At 40.1% G+C, this 22,084-nt stretch overlaps 2 protein-coding genes across 3 annotated transcripts in view; both read right to left on the reverse strand.

The window, feature by feature from the left end:
* LOC133463440 (protein bicaudal C homolog 1-like) overlaps positions 1–8,961 on the reverse strand; it is a 72,694-nt gene extending 63,733 nt beyond the window's left edge. For both annotated transcript variants that reach the window (XM_061744984.1, XM_061744983.1), the window contains exon 1: positions 8,442–8,961. In XM_061744984.1, coding sequence (XP_061600968.1) covers positions 8,442–8,652 — 211 coding nt within the window. In that variant the 5' untranslated portion in view covers positions 8,653–8,961. The remainder of the gene's footprint in view (positions 1–8,441) is intronic.
* Positions 8,962–10,982: 2,021 nt separating this feature from the next.
* LOC133464114 (ubiquitin-conjugating enzyme E2 D4-like) lies at positions 10,983–14,914 on the reverse strand. The gene is made up of 7 exons (XM_061746101.1): positions 14,750–14,914; positions 14,039–14,102; positions 13,816–13,847; positions 13,499–13,576; positions 13,178–13,283; positions 11,430–11,523; positions 10,983–11,341 (listed from the first exon to the last, which is right to left on the reverse strand). The coding sequence occupies exons 1-7, from the start codon at positions 14,771–14,773 to the stop codon at positions 11,296–11,298; spliced, it is 444 nt and encodes a 147-aa protein (XP_061602085.1). The 5' UTR covers positions 14,774–14,914; the 3' UTR covers positions 10,983–11,295.
* Between the last annotated feature and the right edge of the window lie 7,170 nt (positions 14,915–22,084).

Below are 22,084 nucleotides of genomic sequence, written 5' to 3' on the forward strand. Positions count from 1 at the left end.
GGATATGCGCGGCGGCCATGATGCATACGCGGTCTGAACTGCAAGTATCCCAGGCTTTAAAGAGAAGCTAAAAGAGAGTCTTTCAGACAGATGGAAGCAAGAAGAGCTGCAGGACAGAACTGCAACGCTTACTTGTTTTGCTTTGTTTTTTCTAGTTGATGGCCAAAGTAATTTAGTCAATATGATAATGAGCATAATATAGACTCTTAAGAAACATTTAGACCTGCCACTCTCCCTTAAACTACATTGTTCTTCCAAATAGCTTTTGTTTGGTCTAACAGTTCTGTCAAGTATTATGAAACTGATTTTCTTTTTAATCAAGCACAAAGAAAATAACTACGGAATAAATACGGAAACAATTTATAAGCATAATATAATAAGTCGCACAATAAAGCATATATAAAGCGAATCAAAACAGCCTGGTAAGTCGAACTTTATTCAACTCAATGACAATAACTCAGAATATCATTCAGTTGTAACTAATAAACAAAAATACACTCACATTTTAAAACATTCCTCTTCCACTAATAAAAAGTGGAGGAGGTAAGCGTCATACTACGTCCTGTTCTCTGATTGGTTCATCGTGTCAGCAATAGCGGACATCTGAAGTTAGTGTGAGGTTCGAACAACGTTATATTCCAAGATCTGATTATAATTGGATTATGATATAGATTTGAAAATTGGGTTTGTGCTAAAAAAGTCGCCTTGACGTCTTATTATAGTAAGGGAACATTGACTAGATGTTGGATGATGGTAACTTGCCAGCGCTACATAATTAGTTATCTAACTTTGCAACCGGTATCAACCAAGGACCGACTTTAATGTGTCAGCTGAACTGCTTCATCATTTCCCAAAAATCACACAAACATTTTGGCAGATTTTGAGTGTAGTGTACCACATAAAATTGGTTCGAGGTCAGTAAACAACAAGAATTCATACGCAAGGCACACAAGATTACAAGGCACACTGACGGTTCTTGGAAAAATTAAGGATTTTAAGTGCACCCTATAGTGATAAATACGGTACTGAAGTTTATGGCCAGCAGACAAACTTTCCAACTTAAAAATGTAAATTTACATACTTTACTAAAGCTTTGCATGTACAAATTATTCATGAGAAGATCCTACAGAGCCCATCCCACTCTACAATCTGTATTTGCTCAGTGGCAGTACATAAACAAAAACTCATACAACAAACCAATTCATATTTCCTGCCGGCTACTATGCCACTAAATATTTGCATTGTTGCAAGGAAAATGGGGCAGAATTGACTCCATATAGTTATTATTTATGCTAAAATGCCCACAAAGTATTATGGTGCAAAGTCCTGAGAGGCAAAAATAATATTCTTGCATCCAAATCTACAAAGGAAAGCTGCAAGAGCACTTTACAACACACATTTTGGACAGAATCTGATTAAAAATGACTGATAATTTTAAATGAGAGAAGTGAGAACCGTGTGCATTGTTTCACAACCAAGGGGCTTTTCATCAAGTCTGTCTTTTACTGTCTGATGTGAGTTGCCGCCCAAAGTGAGTGGTGAACGTTGATAATGTGAGCCACAGGTGTCACAGCAACCTGGCCCTCCCTCATCCCTTACCTTAAAATAGATGCAGAAAAAAAAACATAATCTGGTCAGTTATCACACCTAGAACACGTGCAGAGAGGAAAAGGATTTGAAGTCTAATTGCTCAGTGAATATTTTCAGAAACGGATTTTCGTAATGATACGTTCTTAAATTTTCAGCCATGTTTTTTAAGTCTGTCTTACCCTGAAAATCCTCAGTGAGCTGCCACACAAGTGACTTATATCAAGTATTGAGTTACCTGCTAGTCACCGTCCTCCAACAACAGACTCTACTCATATTTATTTGAATCTCTCAGTCTGTTGTTGTTACACTGCTAATAACCATCTAAAATGCAGCTCACTAGCAAGGGTTGAAGCATTTGACCAAAATCATGCAAGGTTCTCAAAGTTCCTGGGAAAAAATATACAGCAGGGAGAAAAGTAGAATGACTTCCTTTGGGGATATAAATAATTCCTGAATAAAGCAGACATTTTAATTTAAGTACAATTAAATTGCCAAACTATTTGGGATCTTTTCAGATTATATCTATTGATTTATGTGGTAGCAGTATTAATAAAGAAATTAATAAATGAGACTTGAATGTTGACAGTTATGGATATTGGCATGGGAAAACTAGCTTAAGAAACCATGATCCTACACATGTTTACAATAATCATCTTACACAATACTTGCAGGTACCTGCCAAAATGCTTTCTAACAAGCAAAGAAGCAGACAGACTTGATTAAGTTTAAATAAAGTGACATTTGTTTCTTATTGTAGCCCACATCTGTAACAATACTGACATTGAGCACATTAAACCTGCCTGGGAAAGCTTATCTAGTCACTGTGAAAATACTCTTTCATGAAATGGTTTTGATGCCACTTCTGTTCACAGCCATTTCCACCGGTACAGAACAAATTGCATCAAGGATGGCGCAGGGTTTATTGATGACTCATACAGGAGCGTCCAAGAGCCATTATTCGATGATAGCTGCAGAATATCTTCTACTACACATTTTTACTGCATTCCTGCTCCACTGCATGCAATGTCTTTTGTTGACTATCTGGTATATCATATATTCACCCGGTGCTCAAGTCAGTCATTGCTCTCCCTCTGCCAACCCCGGGAGGGCCCTGCCCTGAGCTCAAGTCTCCTCCTTACTTGAGGACTGAGCAGGCCGCTTCTTTTCACCCAACAGGGTGGGGCTTCTCAGGCCGGACACAACGCATTGATGTTATTTATCATGTTCAAATACCTGTGAATGATCACAGGACTGGTGATTGATACAGAGAAGTGAGGCAGCCCTTCCCCATGCTGCTTCATATTTTCTTTCACTGTAGACTACAGATAAAATGTTTTTAAATGCAGAAACACCACATACAGTGATAATTGAGGACAGTTAAAGGAGGAATTTTGATTTTCATATAATTGCAATCTGCAAGGTAATAAGTATAATTACATATAATGGACTGCACAGCTGTAGCACAGGCTACTTTCCACAGTGTTTTAACTACATTCATTTTCTAGGTTAACTTGTGTTTAAGGGTTAAAATGAGGATTGTATCGGAGTGTCTGACAAGGACCGGGGAAAGTCCGATGACTCCATGGAGGCTCTGATGGAAGCTGCAACAACAAAGCTGTGTTTGAACATTCAAGACAGAGCAATAAAGGGGAGAACGAGGAACAGAGAAAGCCAGCAGCACATTCCCCACAAGACACTCACTTCCTGTCTGCGAGCATTACTCAGCACCCCAGAGGAATCGGAGGCCCTCACACATACTCCACTATGGGCATAAAAAGCCAGAAAAGTATCCCTTTAAACAACAACAACAATTATGAAATCCATTTTATTAAAGGTCCAGGTTCTCCTCTGAGGAAAGAGCTCTCACTGTTTTCAAAACATTATTATTTTATGCACAATCTGCAGCCAACAAACTCTTGCACACATTACACTGTTTGAAGTACCTATACCTGTCGATTATTTTGCCAACCACATAACTATACCTAATGCATGCCAAAAATACTTGTACTTTCCCTTACCAAGTTCATTTTTACCCCTATTCGCATAGAAAGCTATCCAATAATAGTCTAAGGTTTAGAAGCAGGAAGCAAACGAGTTCAATGAGGGAAAAAGATTCAGTTAGCCTAATTGTAGGTTGTTGTTACTGTTTCTCAGCAAACATGCCGTTATGCGTACCCACACAATGGCCCACCAAGAGTCTATGATTAGGCACATACAACTAAACTGTCAACATTACTAGTCTGTGGAAGAAAACCACAACTAGAGCTACTCGACCTGGCCCATATGCAGAAGAAAAACTAAATAATGTCTGCTCAGAAAAGAAAACCCTTTAAGAAACACATTTTGATGGCAATTGTTAAAGAAAATGTTACCCCTTTCCCACACTTGCTTTCAATGTCTTCACAACAAATGTAAAAAAAAAAAAAAGACACAAAAGTTCTCTTACACTGTCCCCTGCACACGGAAAGCTATCTTTCAAGCTTTCATGCTTCTGTTAAGGTCTCCAGGTCATTAACTTGGGAGTTCTGCTTCCTAGTGCCAAGAGTGCAGCAGTTACCACGAGAGAAGTCGGAGTGAGATTTTGTTGTCACTTAACAGCGTTTACTGGTCCGAGCAAAGAAACCCGTGTCTCTGCCAAAACTGAAAACAGTAAAGTTGTTATTGTTGAGAAGTTAGTAATTTCCATTTTCTCCAGATTTAAACCGTGCCAGAATGAGGGGAGTGGTTGTAAAATATGGCCAATCTGAAAAGAAGAAACGTGAGTATGCTGGGGGTAATTGTTTAAATAGTGACTCAACAGCATCATTCAAGGGGCACAAAGAGAACCTCGCTTTGCTTTTTTTTTTTCTTTTTTTTTTTAAATGTACCAGAATTTATGCAACTCCTGCCTTTACAGGCAGTGGGACATCACGAGGCTGATGTCCCAATACAACCCCTTCCCTTCAACTTCCAGGTATTGACCAGTTTATTATCAAGAGCATTTTCAAATGTCACTTAGGTCAAAGTGTTTCATAATGGATTTTAGATGCTACAGTAAATGCACTTATGAGATCACAATTGTCTTTTTTCGCTTCAACAAAAATGTTTCTGTGTCAATAAATAAATCAGTGAATAAAATGTTTTAAGCAATAAGTAATAAGCTGAAATAAAGGACAAAATAAAGAAAAAGTGCATGTTAATGCATTAACATTTTATTATTCCTAGCTTTTCTAAATTTGGGGCATATTTAGAATTGGTGTACATGTAAAAATGTTCATTTCATTATAAATAATAAAACTATATGTGGGGATGAAAAATATTTAGAAATATTAAAGAATTCAAGTGGGTTCTTCCCACAGCAGTTTTGTGAACGATAAGCCACTAATATAACAACTTATAACAGAGGTGGATTTAAATGTCATTTAAAAAAAACGAGGTTTCCAGGTTATAAAATGGGTCTGATGTGACACAGCAGTCAAAGCATGATGATCATGTAGCAGTTGTTAACCAGATGATGTCTGAGTGTTGCAGACACCCAGATAGATGCCAGCTACCATCGTCAGCAGGAGGAGCTTAATAGCCAACAACGGACAACACTGCTGCAAGTTAAAAGATTTAGGCTGTTTTATAGTTATAGCCAAGAAAAAACTAAATAAAATGCTGGCAAAGCTTCTCAAATAAACCCTTCAATGTTTTTGGAAAAACACACCAACGTGACTTGAATAATACTTGAATAAAAACCGTTAACGCAGGAATCACTCTTGTACGGCTGAGTGGAGACTACGCCTGAAGTACGAATGCCCTTCAGACACAAGACGGGACATGTGGCAAATTCATTATTTTATTCTTGATTACCATTTTTATGATTGGGTGGGAGTGACCATTTTTTGGTTGTTTCTTTTTTTTTAAGCTGCTCTTTACCTCCTGGCTTAGAGTTTTTGTCACAGAATCCTCATCCCTGCACCGCTGTGATCTCTGGGCTGGTCACTAGTTCTGGTTTTCCAGAGCAAGTGACAGCCTCATATTTTAATCATGCATTTAATCAGTCTCTGTGGGTTGAAATGTGTTATTTTTAAGTGTAAATTTCCTTCATAGATTTTAGATTTAGATTCATGAATTTAAAGCGATGAATGTGCAGCATGTGTGATCATGCGTTACATTGTTAAGAAATAGGACAAAAAAAAAGGATCCGCGCGTCATCTACTTCTGGACCTGGTGTGCGTGTTAGTAACAGGTTAACTATACTGACATCACCCTCGTATCGATTGGCACATTTTTGTGGTTATGGAAGTGTGAGTCCAAGTGCTTTAGAGGTGTGATTCTGGCGGCTGGTTTTTCATGGAGGTTACAGGAAGTAGCGGAGCTTTTTTTGTTGCATACTTTTAAAATGAATCTCGATCTCGCTTGTTTTCCAGGCATCACCTACTCAGTCTTAAGATTACTGCCATGTGGGAAGGGATCTTTTCGTGATTTCTCTTTGGAAGCTCAGTCACACAATATTTTTTTGGAAACACAAGCCAGACAGTGCAGCATGTCATTTGTTTGTTTCTTCGTTATAAACAAAATCTGGTCTTCAGAATATGACACACCACATCAGAATCTGCAGCCTATCCAATCCAAACACAGCCAGATGTTGGTGAGCTCTGAGCTAACTTGATGAGACTGAAATAGTCATCAATTAGGATTTCAATTTACACCTCCAGAACCAAAAAAAAGTATCTAATCCAGTGAACTGAAACAAATCCAGACCATGACTGTGGACTCTTTAAATTACTAATGCATCATTGGCTTAACTCAACAGATTCTAGGAGTCTTCAGATGTGCTGTGACATAAACAAGCTGGAACACAGAGGAACCGGACTCCTGGATTGCTGCAGCAGGCCAGAGGTTGAAGGTTGAAGCGGCTTCACGGCTGAGAAAGCATATCATTTAAAATTTAACCTGCAACTGACCAGGAGACAGGACTGCACTCTGTATCCCTGCTGCGGTGTTGAAATGAGCAGTGATGTCATGAAAGGAGTGATCGGGAGGGGAAAAAAAAAAGATGAGGAAGATGCTAGCGGATAATATAGACTTAACTGACAAACTGCTGAGACTCACTTTGGTGGATAAATAATGTTGCATACACAGATGCACAAGACCATAAACAGACAGATTTAGGTAAACTGTGCAACGTGGCATGTGGTATGTCCAGAATACTGGGATTTAGGGCCGGCCTCTGGTTAAGTTGTTTTCCTGGAAGAGTTTGAGATGACATGGAGCTTTGAGGAATGTACCGAGCAGCAAGGCAGCAACCAGGACTTTTCTGAAGAGGAGCTGCATGTGTGCATGCAAACATCTGTGTATGTAGGATAAACTTCCTTCAAGACCTCCTTCATTACAAAATTTAGCGAAAAATTAGAAACACTCTTAATAAAAACGTGCAAATCAGCAATGTTGATGCATCTCACATCTTCCATCATGCCTTTGATCATTTCATCATGGTTCCTCCTAATGGTTTGTTGTACTGCTTCACAAGTCAAGCTTAGGTTTTTTTGTTGAATTGAGAGAGTCCAGTCCTCTAATTTAATCCCCGAGTATTACACACGGATGTGTTTTTGAATTTGTAAAATATGACCTCTCCAAAGACACCAGGCCGGTCTCAATTTGCAAGCCTGTCATCGCTTGTTTAACTGTTCACTGTCACTTGTGCGTCATTAGAACGCATTATATCTTTGCCTTATCAAGGAAACAAACATTCATACCACACATAGCAGGCAAGACCCTGAAACTCTCTTCTTTTCTTAAGGCACAATAGCTGAAAGACGAATCGCAAAAGTAGTAGTGTATACCACTTTTCAAATTTTATTTAATTTATTTTTTTAATATTTTGATAAAACTCCGTCGGGATGTTGCACCAGCTGTTTACATGTGCTGACTCTCTTGCTGGAAACAAAGCCATCTGAATGTTCAGGTCAATTTCAGTTCAGTCTACAAACACATGCTGGCCACGGGAGTTTGCGCAGCGACACCTGGTGGCGGCGGCGCGTTACTGCCCCGTCAGGAGCAGCGTGACGGCTACAACACTGATGCTCTGACTGGAACACCTTCCACTCGTTTGACCTCTTGTTTATGTTTGAGCCACTGCACAGGTTTTTAACCAACATTTAGACACGTTTCTCCCCAGTGTTCAGCTACTTTGCACTTTTCCTTTGTTTATATTTATGAACAAATAGCCATATGAAGACTTTTCAATAACAAGATGTGCAATACCATATGTGCAATATCAGCCTGTCTACCTCACACACATTCTACCTGCTTTTGTGCACTCTTTTTTTCAATGTACTGTATATACTGTTCATATTTTGTAATTTATATATATATTTTTTTTTTTTTTTTTTTTACCCCTCCCCTGCATGTGTTAAGTGTACTGCTGCCAACAAAGTGAGTTTTCCCACTGAGGGAGAAAATAAAGGATTATTTTATCTTATCTTCAAAACAGGGCATTAATTGGAGGCCTTGAGTTGAGCGGCCAGGTTTAATTGGTCTCATTGATTCCTTGGGATCACGCACATAACACGCACTCCTCACCGTGCTTTCATGGCAAACTAAACCCCTGTTCAATGAAAAAACTGAAATTGATGCATGTGAGATAAATAAAACTGCAAAAAAAAAAGCTGCATACAAAACGTGCTTGAGGGGAACCTAGTTGAAACGTGGACAGGATGGAAAACGTTTAGAAAAAGTAAAAATGCCAACTTTAGGCTGATTCATGGTTCCGCGTTACACCAACGCAGACAATACGCCGTAGGCTACGCCGTAACCCTACGCCGTAGGCTCTGCGTCGATTTAACGCAGCACCATAATTCAGGCTTTTGTTTGCTTGAATTTACCTAGCAACATGATTTCCAGCTTCTTGCGGTCCACCCGAAACCTCTCCTCGGTCCACTCCGGGTCGGGCAGCGGGTGTGGACCGCAGAGGTCCTCCTCGGACCCGGGGAGAGGAGAGTCGGTGCTGCGCTCGCTGTTGGAGCCGTGGTCCGACTGCTGCTGCTGCTGCTGCTGCAAGTATCCGCTCAGGCTGTCACAGCACTGGGCAGCCATGGCGCTGCTGTGGGGAAACTTCTCCAAAAAAAGGGGGGCCCGCTGCGTTTTTCTGACTTCAAGTTCGGCTGGGCTGGAACAAAAGGACGTGTGCTGCCTGCGTTGTTTTTTTTTCCCGTCACTTCGCGGCGTCGCGGGCGCTCATCGCAGCGGAGATGAAACTTTCCTTAGCAGTTTCTTCAGGCGCGCTCGTTTCCCCCCATTGGACAAAACTCCTAAAAATAGGCAGGAGCTCACTGATCCGCTCGCCGGAGGAGGTTGTCGGTCTGCCGAGGTAACGGACCGCCGCAGAGCACACATACCAACCAACTCCTCGGGAAAGTTTCACGTGTCATCCTGAAGGGGGGAAAAAAAAAAGCAGAACTCCTCCCAGAAACTTTTAAGAGCATCAACTTTCCCCTGCGTCCCTCCGAATATCGCCAAACCTCTTTACCCCAAAAAAATAAAATAAAAAAAAATCACTGGATTTACTTTGCTTCATACCTCCTTTCCATGAAAACGTTACAACCAATTGAATCATGGTAAATATCAGCTTAAAATTACAATAATTAGCGTATGAAAGTCATCATAAGAGTTTAACTTTCTGATTCCCCCCTCTGCACATCAGACGAGTTTGTAGTGACGCTCCATTTAAGATAGATAGATAGATAGATAATATCAGCTTAAGAAAATGTTTAAAGAAAAAAAGATAAGTGCCTACAAAAAAAGAAGGAGAAAGAGAAAAAAATAGATAGAAGAGTGGTATTTTTGTTTGCTTTCTTGTTATAAATATATGTATAGATAGATTGGTGTTCAGTAAGTCAATGTAGCCTACTTGTATTAAGAGAGAGGGGCATACATTTTCTTCTTCCTGCTCCTTTTCTTTCATGGTGATAATGTGTACTTCATGGAATTTTGTACAACATTATTAAGAAGATATACCATGAATGGAATAAATGAAATGAAATGAAAAAATAGTTTATTCATCCCGAGGGAAATTCAAACTGATTTAAGGACGATACAGGACACATCCTGTGTTGAAGGAAGTAATGGAGGAAACAAACCATAACAAATGTGGCACAAACCTACTTTGAAGTTAAATCTAACTTCAAATGTAACTAAAATACGTTTCATGTGCAGAAGCTGAACAAAATAACCAAAACTTGAAATGTAGTGAAAAGTTTGCATGGACAGATGAGAATGTAGCTCCAGTGTTATTTTGATTCTTTTTATGGCTTAATTGACTTTTTTTATGTTGCTTATTTGTTAATTTTGTTACAATATCACACTATCAATTTCAATAAAAGATCAGATTATCTTAATTTTTTTTTAAAGCAGAAAAGAAAAGCAGCAAAAACTGAAAACTAATTTGTATTTTAAAAACATTTCTCTATCATTTTCATTTCATGACCCCTCTGATGTCATTTGAAATGAATACAGTAGTTCTATCTCCATCAGCAACACAGTAAGACACCGGTTTCAGCAGTTTAAAGCACAACACATCTGTCACAGACAAAACCCACCCTTCAAATGATGTACCTCAACTGGATTTTGCTGCCAATACCTGTGCACTTCAAGAATCTTTGCTTGTAGCCTGAATTTGTATCTTTAAAGTATTGCTTTCAGCTAGCTGAAGAGGTTAGACACTTTTTCCCACCACTGGCAATGTTCATGATTTGTAGTCCACGGCAGGAGGCTTCCAGATAAGTGACAGATGTTTGAGCAGCATTGTTCTCCTTCGTATTTAATAGAACTTAAGGTGTAGGTCTGACTCCTCCTCCATGCCACCCCAACTGTCTCACCACTCTTCTGCCTCATAAAGAAGGCAAACACCATCCAATCATTTAGGATTAAAAGTAAAAAGTCCAAGGCCTGGGACATTTTCCCTTATGTACTTCACCTAAACTTAAATCTGTGAAGAGTGGAACAGATGTAAGTGTTCAACTATGGTTTATTTAAATAATCAGAAATGACTTATGATTTTCCCCAGGCAAGTCACTTAAAATAATAATAAAAAAGTGGTTCTAGTAAATTACCATTTGGCCATGAATCCATCCAGTCGACTGATCAAGCAACATGAAAAATACTCACACAGCCACAATCCACACGAATTACCGTTTGAGCATTTTTGAACTGAAAGTCACCCAAACAAATACAGCTGCCAGAGAGGCTGTTACATGAAAAAGGTTTGGTCTGTAAATAGTAAAGGCCGCCACCTAGTGGCCATGTGAAAGAAAGGATAATACAAAAATCTGATGGAAGGGAAATGGAGTTCACTATAACACTTCACAGCATGATTGTTCCTCATTTCAGCTTAACTGTAAGTAATACACAATAATTTGAAATTCACATTTTGCTTGATGTCTTTAATTCAAAATAATGAAAAATAAATCCAGTACAGGCTTGTACAATAGAAATATCTTAAAAAGAAAAATACAATCACTCCATCTCAGCGCATCTAATAATGAAAATCATCCAAACAATAACAATAATGCCAAAATAATGGTAAAAATAAGAAAAGGGTTAAGTCAAGTAAAATCTCAGAGGAGAAAGTGCTTCAAGCTTATCAAACACCTCAGCTACAAACGTTTGGAGAAAGCAGTTGAACAGTACTGTCATATTTTGAGGTGTTTGTGGAGGTGTTCGTCCTCAAACTTTGCTCCATCACATTGCATACCTTTGGGTCCATTCTCTGGCCAGTTTGTTGTACCTTAGGATAAAAGAAAGTCTCGTTAAAGAATATCAACTTTCAACTAGGTGTTTAATATCATGACAAGATCTTTGGCTTTGACACTTACTTTTGTCTGTCTGATTTGTAGATATGTGCAATGTCAGGGACCAGTGGATCATCTGGATTTGGGTCACATAGCAAGGAGCATATGGACAATAAAACTGGGGGATGTAAAGACCAAGAATCAGCATGTAAAATTTTTCATAAAAATAACCAGTATTTTTAGGTTATTGTACAATCAAAATATAGTATGTCCACACTACTACCTCAAATGCCATGCTTAGGACAACCAGATTGTGTCATATATGATATATGTCATATATGATATATAATACAACCAAAAAATAAAAGTCACGTAAAATATATATATATTTTTCCAAAATCTGATTCAAACCACGTACAGAGCCGGTTTCAAATTTCCACCTAAAGCTGAATTGTCTGTTCACTCACATAGGATTTAAAATGTTTTTCTGTTATTCACAAAGCAAAACAAAGAAGGACATCTACCAGAGTGACAGAAGTGACCTGGATTCCTCCGTCAGTTGTCTGTCAGCTAACACTAGCCTGCCTGGACCATGCACTCCATTGTACTGACATACCGGCAAAGATAACCACCCAAAACAAAGTGCAGAGGTGTCCTCCATCTCCAGTGCTTTTTTGGAACTTGTAGAACATTTGCACGAAACAATTTAGAACAGTAACAAAGCCAGATCATCACACTCCATATTAGTTAGTTTACATCCACACCATGCATCTAGGTTACTAGAACAACTATGGATATGGGAATGTCAGCAAGGAGCCTGATCAGATCTAGAAATGTGCAATATATAGAGTAAACAGTAAGTCATAAAGATTGGCTATGCTAAAAGTCAAATATGGGATGGCAGCGTGAACGTAGCCTGAATGTAATATGGACAACTTTTGAATTTAGGTATTATTATAAAATAATCCTATTATCTTGGCTCTTCTTTTTTGTTTTTAGCATAGATATTTAGATAACATGCTAAACCTGGGTACCAGTGTTACCTCCTGCCATGATGTGGATGATACAGTACAAAACCCCTAATTCTCACAATTTCGTAGCAAAACTATGCAGGGTGCAGTGTTTAATTATATAGATAATCTAGCATGGAAATCCTGTTACCTGTGTTCCTAGAGGCTGCATGTCTCAAGAGTAGGAAGAATCCAGCATTGGTTGATCACTTTACCTCACAATTACTGTTTTAACACATTTATCTCCAGTCCTATATTCCTTCAGAGATATCCCAGAGGGGTTGGTGAGCAAGAATGTAAATCCGCAAAATTTGAGCTTGCCTGATTTTTCTGCAGACTACTTAGCAGAATCTCCGGAAGATATCAAAGAGAGATAACATGGGAAAGCAGCGGTTAAATCTTCCAGAGGACAAGTGTGCATGTGAGCGGATGCATGCTGGTAATCAATGCCTCTTCATATTCTATTCTGCTGACCTGCATGTTGTTTTATTTTGTCTTAACAGAAGATTTGATACATTCAAGTATATATATATATACAGTATATATATATATATATATATATATATATATGGAACTGATATACCGGTAGACAAAAACAGCACGTTTTCATGAAAATCTCCAATGTGGCTGATGTCTGATAAAATACAATGCCACCCTTCTTTCAAGTTCCAATGGAAAGTGTTCCTTCCACTGTTATGTTTTATATCAAACCTACAATTCCTTGTGACTTTAAAATAAATCCTGATGACAAATCAGCTCCAAAACAGTACACATGTAGTGTATGAATCTGTACTGTAAAGCCAAATTGTGGATTTTAGTTACCTTTCGATATTGTTAGTGCAGGTGACCACTGTGACCTCAAAATGTCAAGGCAAATGCTGCCATTGCTGTTTATGTTTGGGTGATAGATTTTCGTTGTAAAGGCGACCTGTGGAAACAAGCAAAACACAAAAATGTTGAAAACTGATGTTGATTCTGAAGGAGGTTGAGTCATTGTCAAGGGACAGATATGGAAATCATACAATTTTTGAATGACACTGCATCTGACGACCGCAAAAGATTAAACAAAAATCAAATTTTTTAAATTTTATAGTAAGATGCTGCATGTCTGAGTACATCAGTCAGAAAAGAAAATATTCTTACCTTTGGTGGTTTAAAGGGATAGTCAGTGGGAAAATGGACAGAAAGGAAAAACACTCCTCCGTGATAAGGACTGTCATTCTAGAACAGAGGATCAAATTATTGTTGAAATATGTCCCAGATTTGGGTGCAAGTCATTCCAATGGCTTCAGTGAATGGAAAGAGTGGAGCATTTGCCAGTGTGTGCACTCTATACATGATAATACACAACAGAAAGTGCTCTAAACTCAACATAAAAAAACTATTGTCTACAGATCCAGAAGCCCCTTGGTTTAAAAAAAAAATGCAGAAAACAAATCCAGAATCTAGAAAATGCTCACCGGTCCTGTAATGGTAGCTTGCCAGTGAAACACTAATGGAAAGAAAGATGAAGAGAAGTATGTGAAACGTTATTATCAATAAAGCTTAGGCACAAACACAATCACAAAGGCAGCACTGTGAAAAGACCATTAAAGCATAACAAATATATATATATATATATATATATATATATATATATATATATATATATAAATATTCATAGATGTCCATTATCATACTTACTGTCTTCCCCCACAGGTCCAGCTGAACAGGAAGCTGGAGGATCCCTCTGTAAGTCATTCAGCTCCTGTAAAATTAAGCAATAATGTAAGATCCGGGCCATAGTGCCTGCATTGCTTGAAACACGTCAACAATTTATCAAAATGGGGGGCTATTGATCGCAAACGACGAAAGAAAAAGGAAGGACATTATAATACAGCGAACAAGCCTAAACACAGATCTGTGTGTAAGTCCTAAGTGTTTAGTGAGAGCAAAGTTAGCTTTCGGTTTGGACTCTGGTTTACCGACAACACCCCATTACATCATAAAAACAAAAGCCCACAACATCTAACACTTTGTCAGGCATCTAAGGACATATCCCGGGCTGGTTTCACCAGTTGGTGTTAGTATTTTACACGGTTCATCCGCCTCGTCAAACGGCGAGAAATCACTTGAGATAACAGGAAATAGCGTTTATAAAGGATAATTAATCGTGAGTACAAGTGTTTAACTAACTTCCCACTGTACTGTGTATCGACGTGGCCAAAAGGATAATTAACTTAATCACAATAAAAGCAGTCCTGGGAGTCACTTATGAGCCGTTAAATCTCTCTTTAAACGGTTTTGTTGGGTGGAATCGGCCGGTTAGCACGCATGCTAACCCTCGCTAACGTCACACAGGATTTTCCGCACAGCTCTGTACAATAAACACGAGGACAGGACGACTCTTCTCACCTTCTGTATTCTCTTCAAAGCCATGGCAAGTATTTCACTAAGACTATGTGAAACGACGGGCTTTACTCTGACAGCTGTCAACTACGACCGAGCTCACTTTGTGCCGACTAGCGCTTATTTGTTTTGACAAACTGATAACTTCTTTTGTTTCCGCCTTTTTGTTCGACGACGAAGAATCTACCGATGCATTGTGGGATTTGGAGTTTTCGGGTGAAGTAGTCCGGTAGCGCTCCTGTTGGCCTGATTAAAATGTCTATATTTGGAAATAACCTATCGCCTCATTTCTTAATTTTTCACATGTAGGACTATAAAATGTCCCTTGAACAATTTAACCATTGTATAATAAAATTTTACAAATGATTTATATTTTTGCTGGGCGAATGTATTGTAATATGTGAGTTATAGCCTACTCCAAGTTATAAAAGATAAGAATGTCAGGACTTTTAAATAAAACACACAGACAGGGGTGATATACAAAACAAAGACAATCTTTATTAATAATCAGCAGTTCATAAAACACATAGGGGGCTGCAAGAGGGGTGTTGGTCGGGGCACAGGATTCCTTGGATCACAACAGGCTTCCCTGTTAAATGGCACACAGTGACAAACCACTACATCTCAGGCTAGCTTCACTAGTATTTAAGGCACGCTTTGAACACAGCATGCAGAATGACAACCCACTACACACCAGATTAGTTTCACTAGCTTTTAAGACACGCTTTAAACACAGCCCGTAGAGTCAAACACCACCCCACACACGGCTAACCTGCAGCCGCAAAGGGAGCGATGACAACACGGCACTCTCTCTAGTGAACCCTGGTCTAATTACAGGAGGCGACCGGCCTCCCCTCCTAACACCTGAGCTGCCCCCTGGCTACCTGTTTTCGTCGCTGGTACTGGTAGCTCTAGATCAATGCGAATGACACCCTCCCCCAGCTAACAGAGTGCAGTCTGACGCGTTGCTCATCTCTCGTAGCTACGTCGGCCACACTTTCTTATCAAACCAGGCTCCTCGGCTTTTCACAGCTGTTCCATATCAATCATTAAGGAGCCTCTGTTCCTGACGTCACATCCCAGGGGCCTCATTTATAAAAGAGTGTGTAGGATTCATACTAAAAGTGTACCTGCGCTCAAAAGCCGAAAATGGCGTGCGCACAAAAAAAATCCTGATTTATAAAACCGTGTGCACGCACACCTGCATGCAATGTTCTCTTTATAAATCAAAGTCCACCTGTAAGGTTGCACAGGTGAATTTGCCTCATATCCCGCCCTCTACACGCCCACTTTCTACCATGAATGGTCAATGCAAAGTACTTCATGATTGTGTTTGCATATAAATGAGCCTGCTGATCAAGGAGCCAGCCATCACGCGCAGCGCCTGCCTGCAGTCTGTTTCCTACATTGCTGTGCATCAGGATGAATGAGTCATGTATCGAGCCAGGCCACCATGCCACTAAGTTTGTCAGAACCATGTTTGAGGCATGTATGTACATGTATTGAATGCAAATTTTTACGGTTCACATAGACAAATTCATTTTCACTCGGAGCCCTTATAGCAATGTGAGTGCAGCCAATAGCACCGATTACAGTTGGGAAACCTGCCATTGCTGCAAATTGCCTTTTAATGTTGGCCTGTTCACCCAAAGTGTAAGGAAACCAGATGTATCGACTGGTCATTTTAATAATGCCATCCAAAATGGCTGGCATTATAGTGCTCAGTGATGGCTGTGATATCCCAGACCTAAAGACGGAATTTAGATATTATATCGTACCTCAAAGGGGCTTTAGGCAGAACATGTAACATTATTTATTGTTAATCAAACACATACCTGTCGGCTAATTCCCGCTGGAAAGAGCCGGTTGCCAGAAAACCAAGAGTGGTCAGCACATGTATATGCTCCGGGATGGCGCGATTCCGGGGGGTCGGTCTGTCTAACACTGGACCCAGTTCAGCACATAGATCCAAGAGCACTGCTCTAGGGAATTGAAATCGGCTTATTAGCCAGTCATCATCATGGGCCAGGAAATCTTCATGGTCCCTAAATACTCTCTCCATCCTGATCCTGCCATTTACGTGACCCTCAAGCAGTGCCAGCGCATCCATTGTGCAGCATTACGCACGGCTGTCACCACGCAATTTATATTCTTACTCAGCAATTGGACTGGTGTTATACACCTTGTCACGATAAATAATCAATCTGGTGCTATTCACCACTCCATACCATTTGAAGATGGAAGTATGATATATGAACGTAGTACCTACTGCAAATACAGGTGTAATGGCTCACTTATGGAACACATAGATCTATAACACTGCCGGCTTGGGTGTAAATGGATCTATAAGTCTGATATGTGATGACATTAAAAGTATGACATGAATCTGGCTTCATTTCACCACCTCATCGTCTGTGTCCCCAGTTCCCCATATCTTCAAAATGTTCGTGCATTAGGATCAAAGTTTGCATAGAGATACGCACATTTTCCAGTAAGTTTTTTTTTTACAAATCCCAACCTTTGCGTAGAATGTGGCGTGCACATCTTTCAAGCCTTGTTTTGTGCTTTATAAATGAGGCCCCGAGTGTCTCCCTTATTCTCACCACATTTCCTCCCCTCGTGGCAAATGGGACTCGTCCCCGAGTCCCTCTGGTGACATCTGATAACTGCTGGGCGAAATAGTTGGTCTCCGCTTGCCCGTCGGACACCCCCCCCAATGTCTTTCCCATTATCCACCAGGTCTTACTACTGATATCAACCACAGATATAGGGTATAAACAGGTATAAAAACTCAAAGCCAAGCAAAATGTCTCCAAGGATCTGCATCACCCCCTCCATTTGCTGCTCTTGCATCACCAAAATACTTTTGTAAATCAGACCCCTCCTCGGTGAACAAAAGTAATTTCTGCTTAGGTACAATAGAGTGTGTTGCTCCAGTATCAACCAGGACATGACAGTTTTACCCACCTATCTTAGCTGCAAGATGGCCAGAGCCAGTTTCAGCCTTCTCAGGGACCCCAACGGATACTGATGAAAAAGGGGCGGGCATTGGGCCCCCTGTGCACACCCCCTCTAGTTTCCCTGCAGGTAAGGGCAGTGTGTGCCAGTCACAGCCACACAGCCAGCATCCCTCTCTACGCTGCACTGCCTCTCGTTTAGCTACATTACCATATGTGTTAGCTGGCTGAGGGGGGGAAACGGAGGCAACTGCAAGAGTAGAGGCAGGATATGCTGTGTTTGACTTTAATGCGTGTACTGGAGCCTGCAAAGACCTACCATCCTGCCTCAACCCTTCCACTATCCTAAACAAAGTTTCCACCTGCTCGTTATCTTCAGCTTTATGTCCTGAAATCCCGCAAACTTTAGCATCTTGGGCTAAATGGCTCCAGCCCCCTGATAAACTCAAGTTTTGAGGCCAGATTAATTGCAGTCTCTAAGGTTGCAGGTTTAGCACTACGGAGGCTAATACGTAAATAGCCACTTCCCGCATATGCAATACAATGATCCTTTGTGAGTAAGTCCTGTGTGTGAAGATCTGCTGATGGATAGGCTTTAGCTACCAGCCGGCATATGGCAATCCCAAACTCACAGATGTTTTCATTATGAAGCCTCTTCCGTGAGGAAAATTTAGCTCGGTTCCAATCATCACTATCACAGGGGTCAAGAGATACCTCCCCATTGTCACGTTGTGTTGTTGATAGGACCCAAATGCAGGAGAGCAGGAGGCAGGAGTTCCAAAAAGGGTGATTTATTAATCCAAACAAAATCAAAAGCGCTCCAAAGCAGGGACAACAAAAACAGAAGAGCTTACCACTAGAGAACCAAAAAAAACCTGACAAGACACAAGCAGGTTCGGAAACAGTATGGACCAGCCGGGAGCGAGAAAGACAAGACCATAGAAGGGTTGACGAGACACAGGTGCGGACAATCAGGGTAGATGGGAACCAGGAAAGTCAAGACAAAACTGAAACACAAACACACAGATTTCAAAATAAAACCAGAACCGATAGCATCTTTTAACAAGGCATAATTAGTTTTAGCTGATAGTCCACAGGCTCAGCCCGACAACAAAAGATCCATACATTTCAGCCTCAGGGATTTATACCAGTTATTTACATCAGCAGCCATTTCAAACTGCTCTGCCCAATCTGTCCATTCTTGCCCGGTACCAGAAAAAGTCTCTGGCATAAAGACTGGGCAGGACATTTCTCTAGTAACTGACCATGTAGGGGCACCCTGATCTGCAACCAACACGGGAGGTGCGTTATACTCAGGTTCTAACATTGTTAAGTATCCCACTGCTGCCACCAGTGTAGTAAATGTGGGGTTTACTTTAAGCTATAAAAGTTAATAATGTCAGGACCTTTAAATAAACACGCAGATAAGGGTGATATACGAAAGGACAATCTTTATTAATAATTAGCAGTTCATAAAACACATAGGGGGCTGCAAGAGGAGTGTCGGTCGGGGCGCAGGCTTCCTTAGAACACAACACACAACAGCCTCACCTAAATGGCACACAGTGACAACCCACTACACACCAGACTAGTTTCACTAGCTTTCAAGACACGCTCTAAACACAGCACGCAGAGTCACACACCACCCCACACATGGCTAACCTGCAGCTATGGCACCTGTGGACCGCCCACCCACAGACACATCACTCCTCCCCCAGCAACCCCACTACTTAATATACAGTATAAAAATAGGCAGACCTATATACATAAAACTATTAATAAATGCAAAGCTAAATGGAGAAGTAAACTTTGATCGTGAGCTTGGCGAGACCGTCCCACGGGGTCTGAGCTTGTGCCGCCGTCCAACTCTGTGGGGTAATGGCTTTGCTGGACAGCGAGGACAGGAACTGCTGGCAGCTGGTAGTGCGCTATAGCAGCCGCACAGGGCGCGATGACGATGCAGCACTCTCTACGGTGAACCCTGGTCTAGCTACAGGAGGCGACCGGCCTCCCCTCCTAACACCTGAGCTGCTAACTCCCTATGGCTACCTGTCTGCATCGCCGGTAGCTCTAGATAACTGCGAACGATACCCTCCCCCAGCTAACAGAGTGCTGTGCAGTCTGACATGTTGCTCCTCTCTCGCAGCTACCTCTGCCAAACTTCCTTTTCAAACCAGACTCCTCAGCTTTTCACACTGCTCCATATCAGTCATTAAGGAGCCTCTGCTCATGACGTCACACCCCAGGTGTCTCCCCTATTCTGACCACAGACTTTAGTATTGGGTGACTATATCATTAGCTCCATACCATTCTCTAAGTTTATAACCAGCTATGCTAAAATCAGCTTGGTGTAAGATGCTGTTAAAGTTAAACAGTCTTTTGGAGTGAGCCTATGGTTCCAGTTACTTCTTTCTGAAGGCAGAAGGAGTGGAAATCCTGTGGAGTGTCACCTACAGTGTTGATTGCTCTGCCGTTGAGGCAGGTGTTATACTGTGCATGTCCAGAAGGGAGAGGAATGTGGCGGTAGTGATTTTACTAGCTGTGTTCCCTCTGTGATGCACAGTCCTCACGTTGGAAACAGTACAGCTGGAGGAATGGATTAAATTAACAAAAATAATTGATTAAAATAAAAAAGAATATTCTGACTCATGGAGCAACAGTTCATAGGATCAATTAACAATATTAAAGACAGTAATAAAAGAGAATGAAGAAAAGAATAGACTCAGCCAGATGCCCAAAACAGGATTATTATTATGTTTTTTTTTGTTTTGTTTGTTTTTAGATATATAAGCAGATATAGGCTGGGTGGAATTGGACATGGTTTCATTCTGTTACCAAATCCAATATAATTTTGACTCAAGACACTAACTGCTTCCAAAAGATATAAGAGTTGGTTCTCTTTTATCATTATTGTCCTTATAAAGCATTGTTACAAAAATGTACGTTGACTGTAGGACACTAAGGTGTCCTTAACCAAACAGCAGCAGTGTAATATGTACTCTATTGCTAACTTTTTGTGAGTATAAACATAAAAGTATTGATCTTGCAACAGAATTTTGAAACTCTCTGCACAGCTCTAGTAACGTGCTGGGAAAGCTAAACAATACATTATTTCTTTATCAATCCTTCGTAGATGATATTGTAAATTTTTTTCAACCCTTTAGTAAACATAGGCATTTAAACTATAGCTATGTCACAAGGAAGGGAAAAATAATAAAACGATAGCATACTGAACTTAGTATTTATCCCTTATAGTTTTCTCATAGTAATTTGCTCTATTCCTAATTGAGAAATTGTAGTACATAACCCTAACCAACTGAATCAGCCACATATCTTTTTTTTTTCCAACAATATCTTTATTTGGTTTTCAAAATCCTTCCAATGACACAGAAAAATAAGAGTGCTGTTACATAAAAGGAAACATCAAGGGCAGCTGAATTATCTTCCAGCATTCAAATCTTATTTCCTTACAAGTCAGGCATCCATGAGACATCACAAAGCAACACTCAATTTAGTTCTAAATGAGAAAAGGAAAGAGAAAAGAAAGAAAGAAAGAAAGAAAATAAATAAATAAAACCCCAAACAAAACAAAAAAGTAACGAAAATCAAAACAACAAAGGTTTATCTGTTTTTCAAGGGCTAGCCCAAAGTATTTCACCGTCGTGCATAATTGAGAAATATAAACTCAAATGTACAATTCACACAGAATAAAGAATTTAAGTATCAAAAGAAAGAAATTATTTTAGAACACTGCAGAGGATCATAAGTAGCTATGCCTTATCCACCCCACTCCCCAGACCACTTAAATCCACACTCTACATATATTCCATAAAAGGACCCCAAATGTTTTGAAACAATGATAGTTTGCCCTTTATAATATGAGTAATCTTTTCCATGGGTAAAGTTGCAGACATTTCCTTAATCCAGGTAATGGAATTTTGGTTTACTGGTACTCTGCCATGAGAGTGCTATGATTCTTTTTGCAACCAGTAAACACAAATCCAGGGCGGTGACTATTTTTCTAGACATATGATGTCTATCAGGATAAAACCTAGGATAAACAGTTTAGGGTCAAGAACATTTTTTTTACCTACCGGTAGTATAGTCTCTAAAGCTTGTTTACTCTCCCACCAGAATTGTTGAACTTTATTGCATTTCCAGATACAATGGAAGAACGTCCCCTTCTCCTCTCCACACCTGATGCACAGGTCAGGGATGGCACCATTATACTTATTGAGCTTTTCCGGTGTTACATATGTCCTCATTAGCCACTATATTGCAGTACTTTGAGACGTGTATTGGTAGTTTTTGTTTGTGCTTTAGCACAGGTTTCTTCCCAGTCCTCTGAGGGCAAGTCCTCCTGTAAATCTTCCCTCCAGGCATT

Source organism: Cololabis saira, chromosome 17, assembly GCF_033807715.1.
Source record: "Cololabis saira isolate AMF1-May2022 chromosome 17, fColSai1.1, whole genome shotgun sequence".
Lineage (NCBI taxonomy): Eukaryota > Metazoa > Chordata > Actinopteri > Beloniformes > Belonidae > Cololabis > Cololabis saira.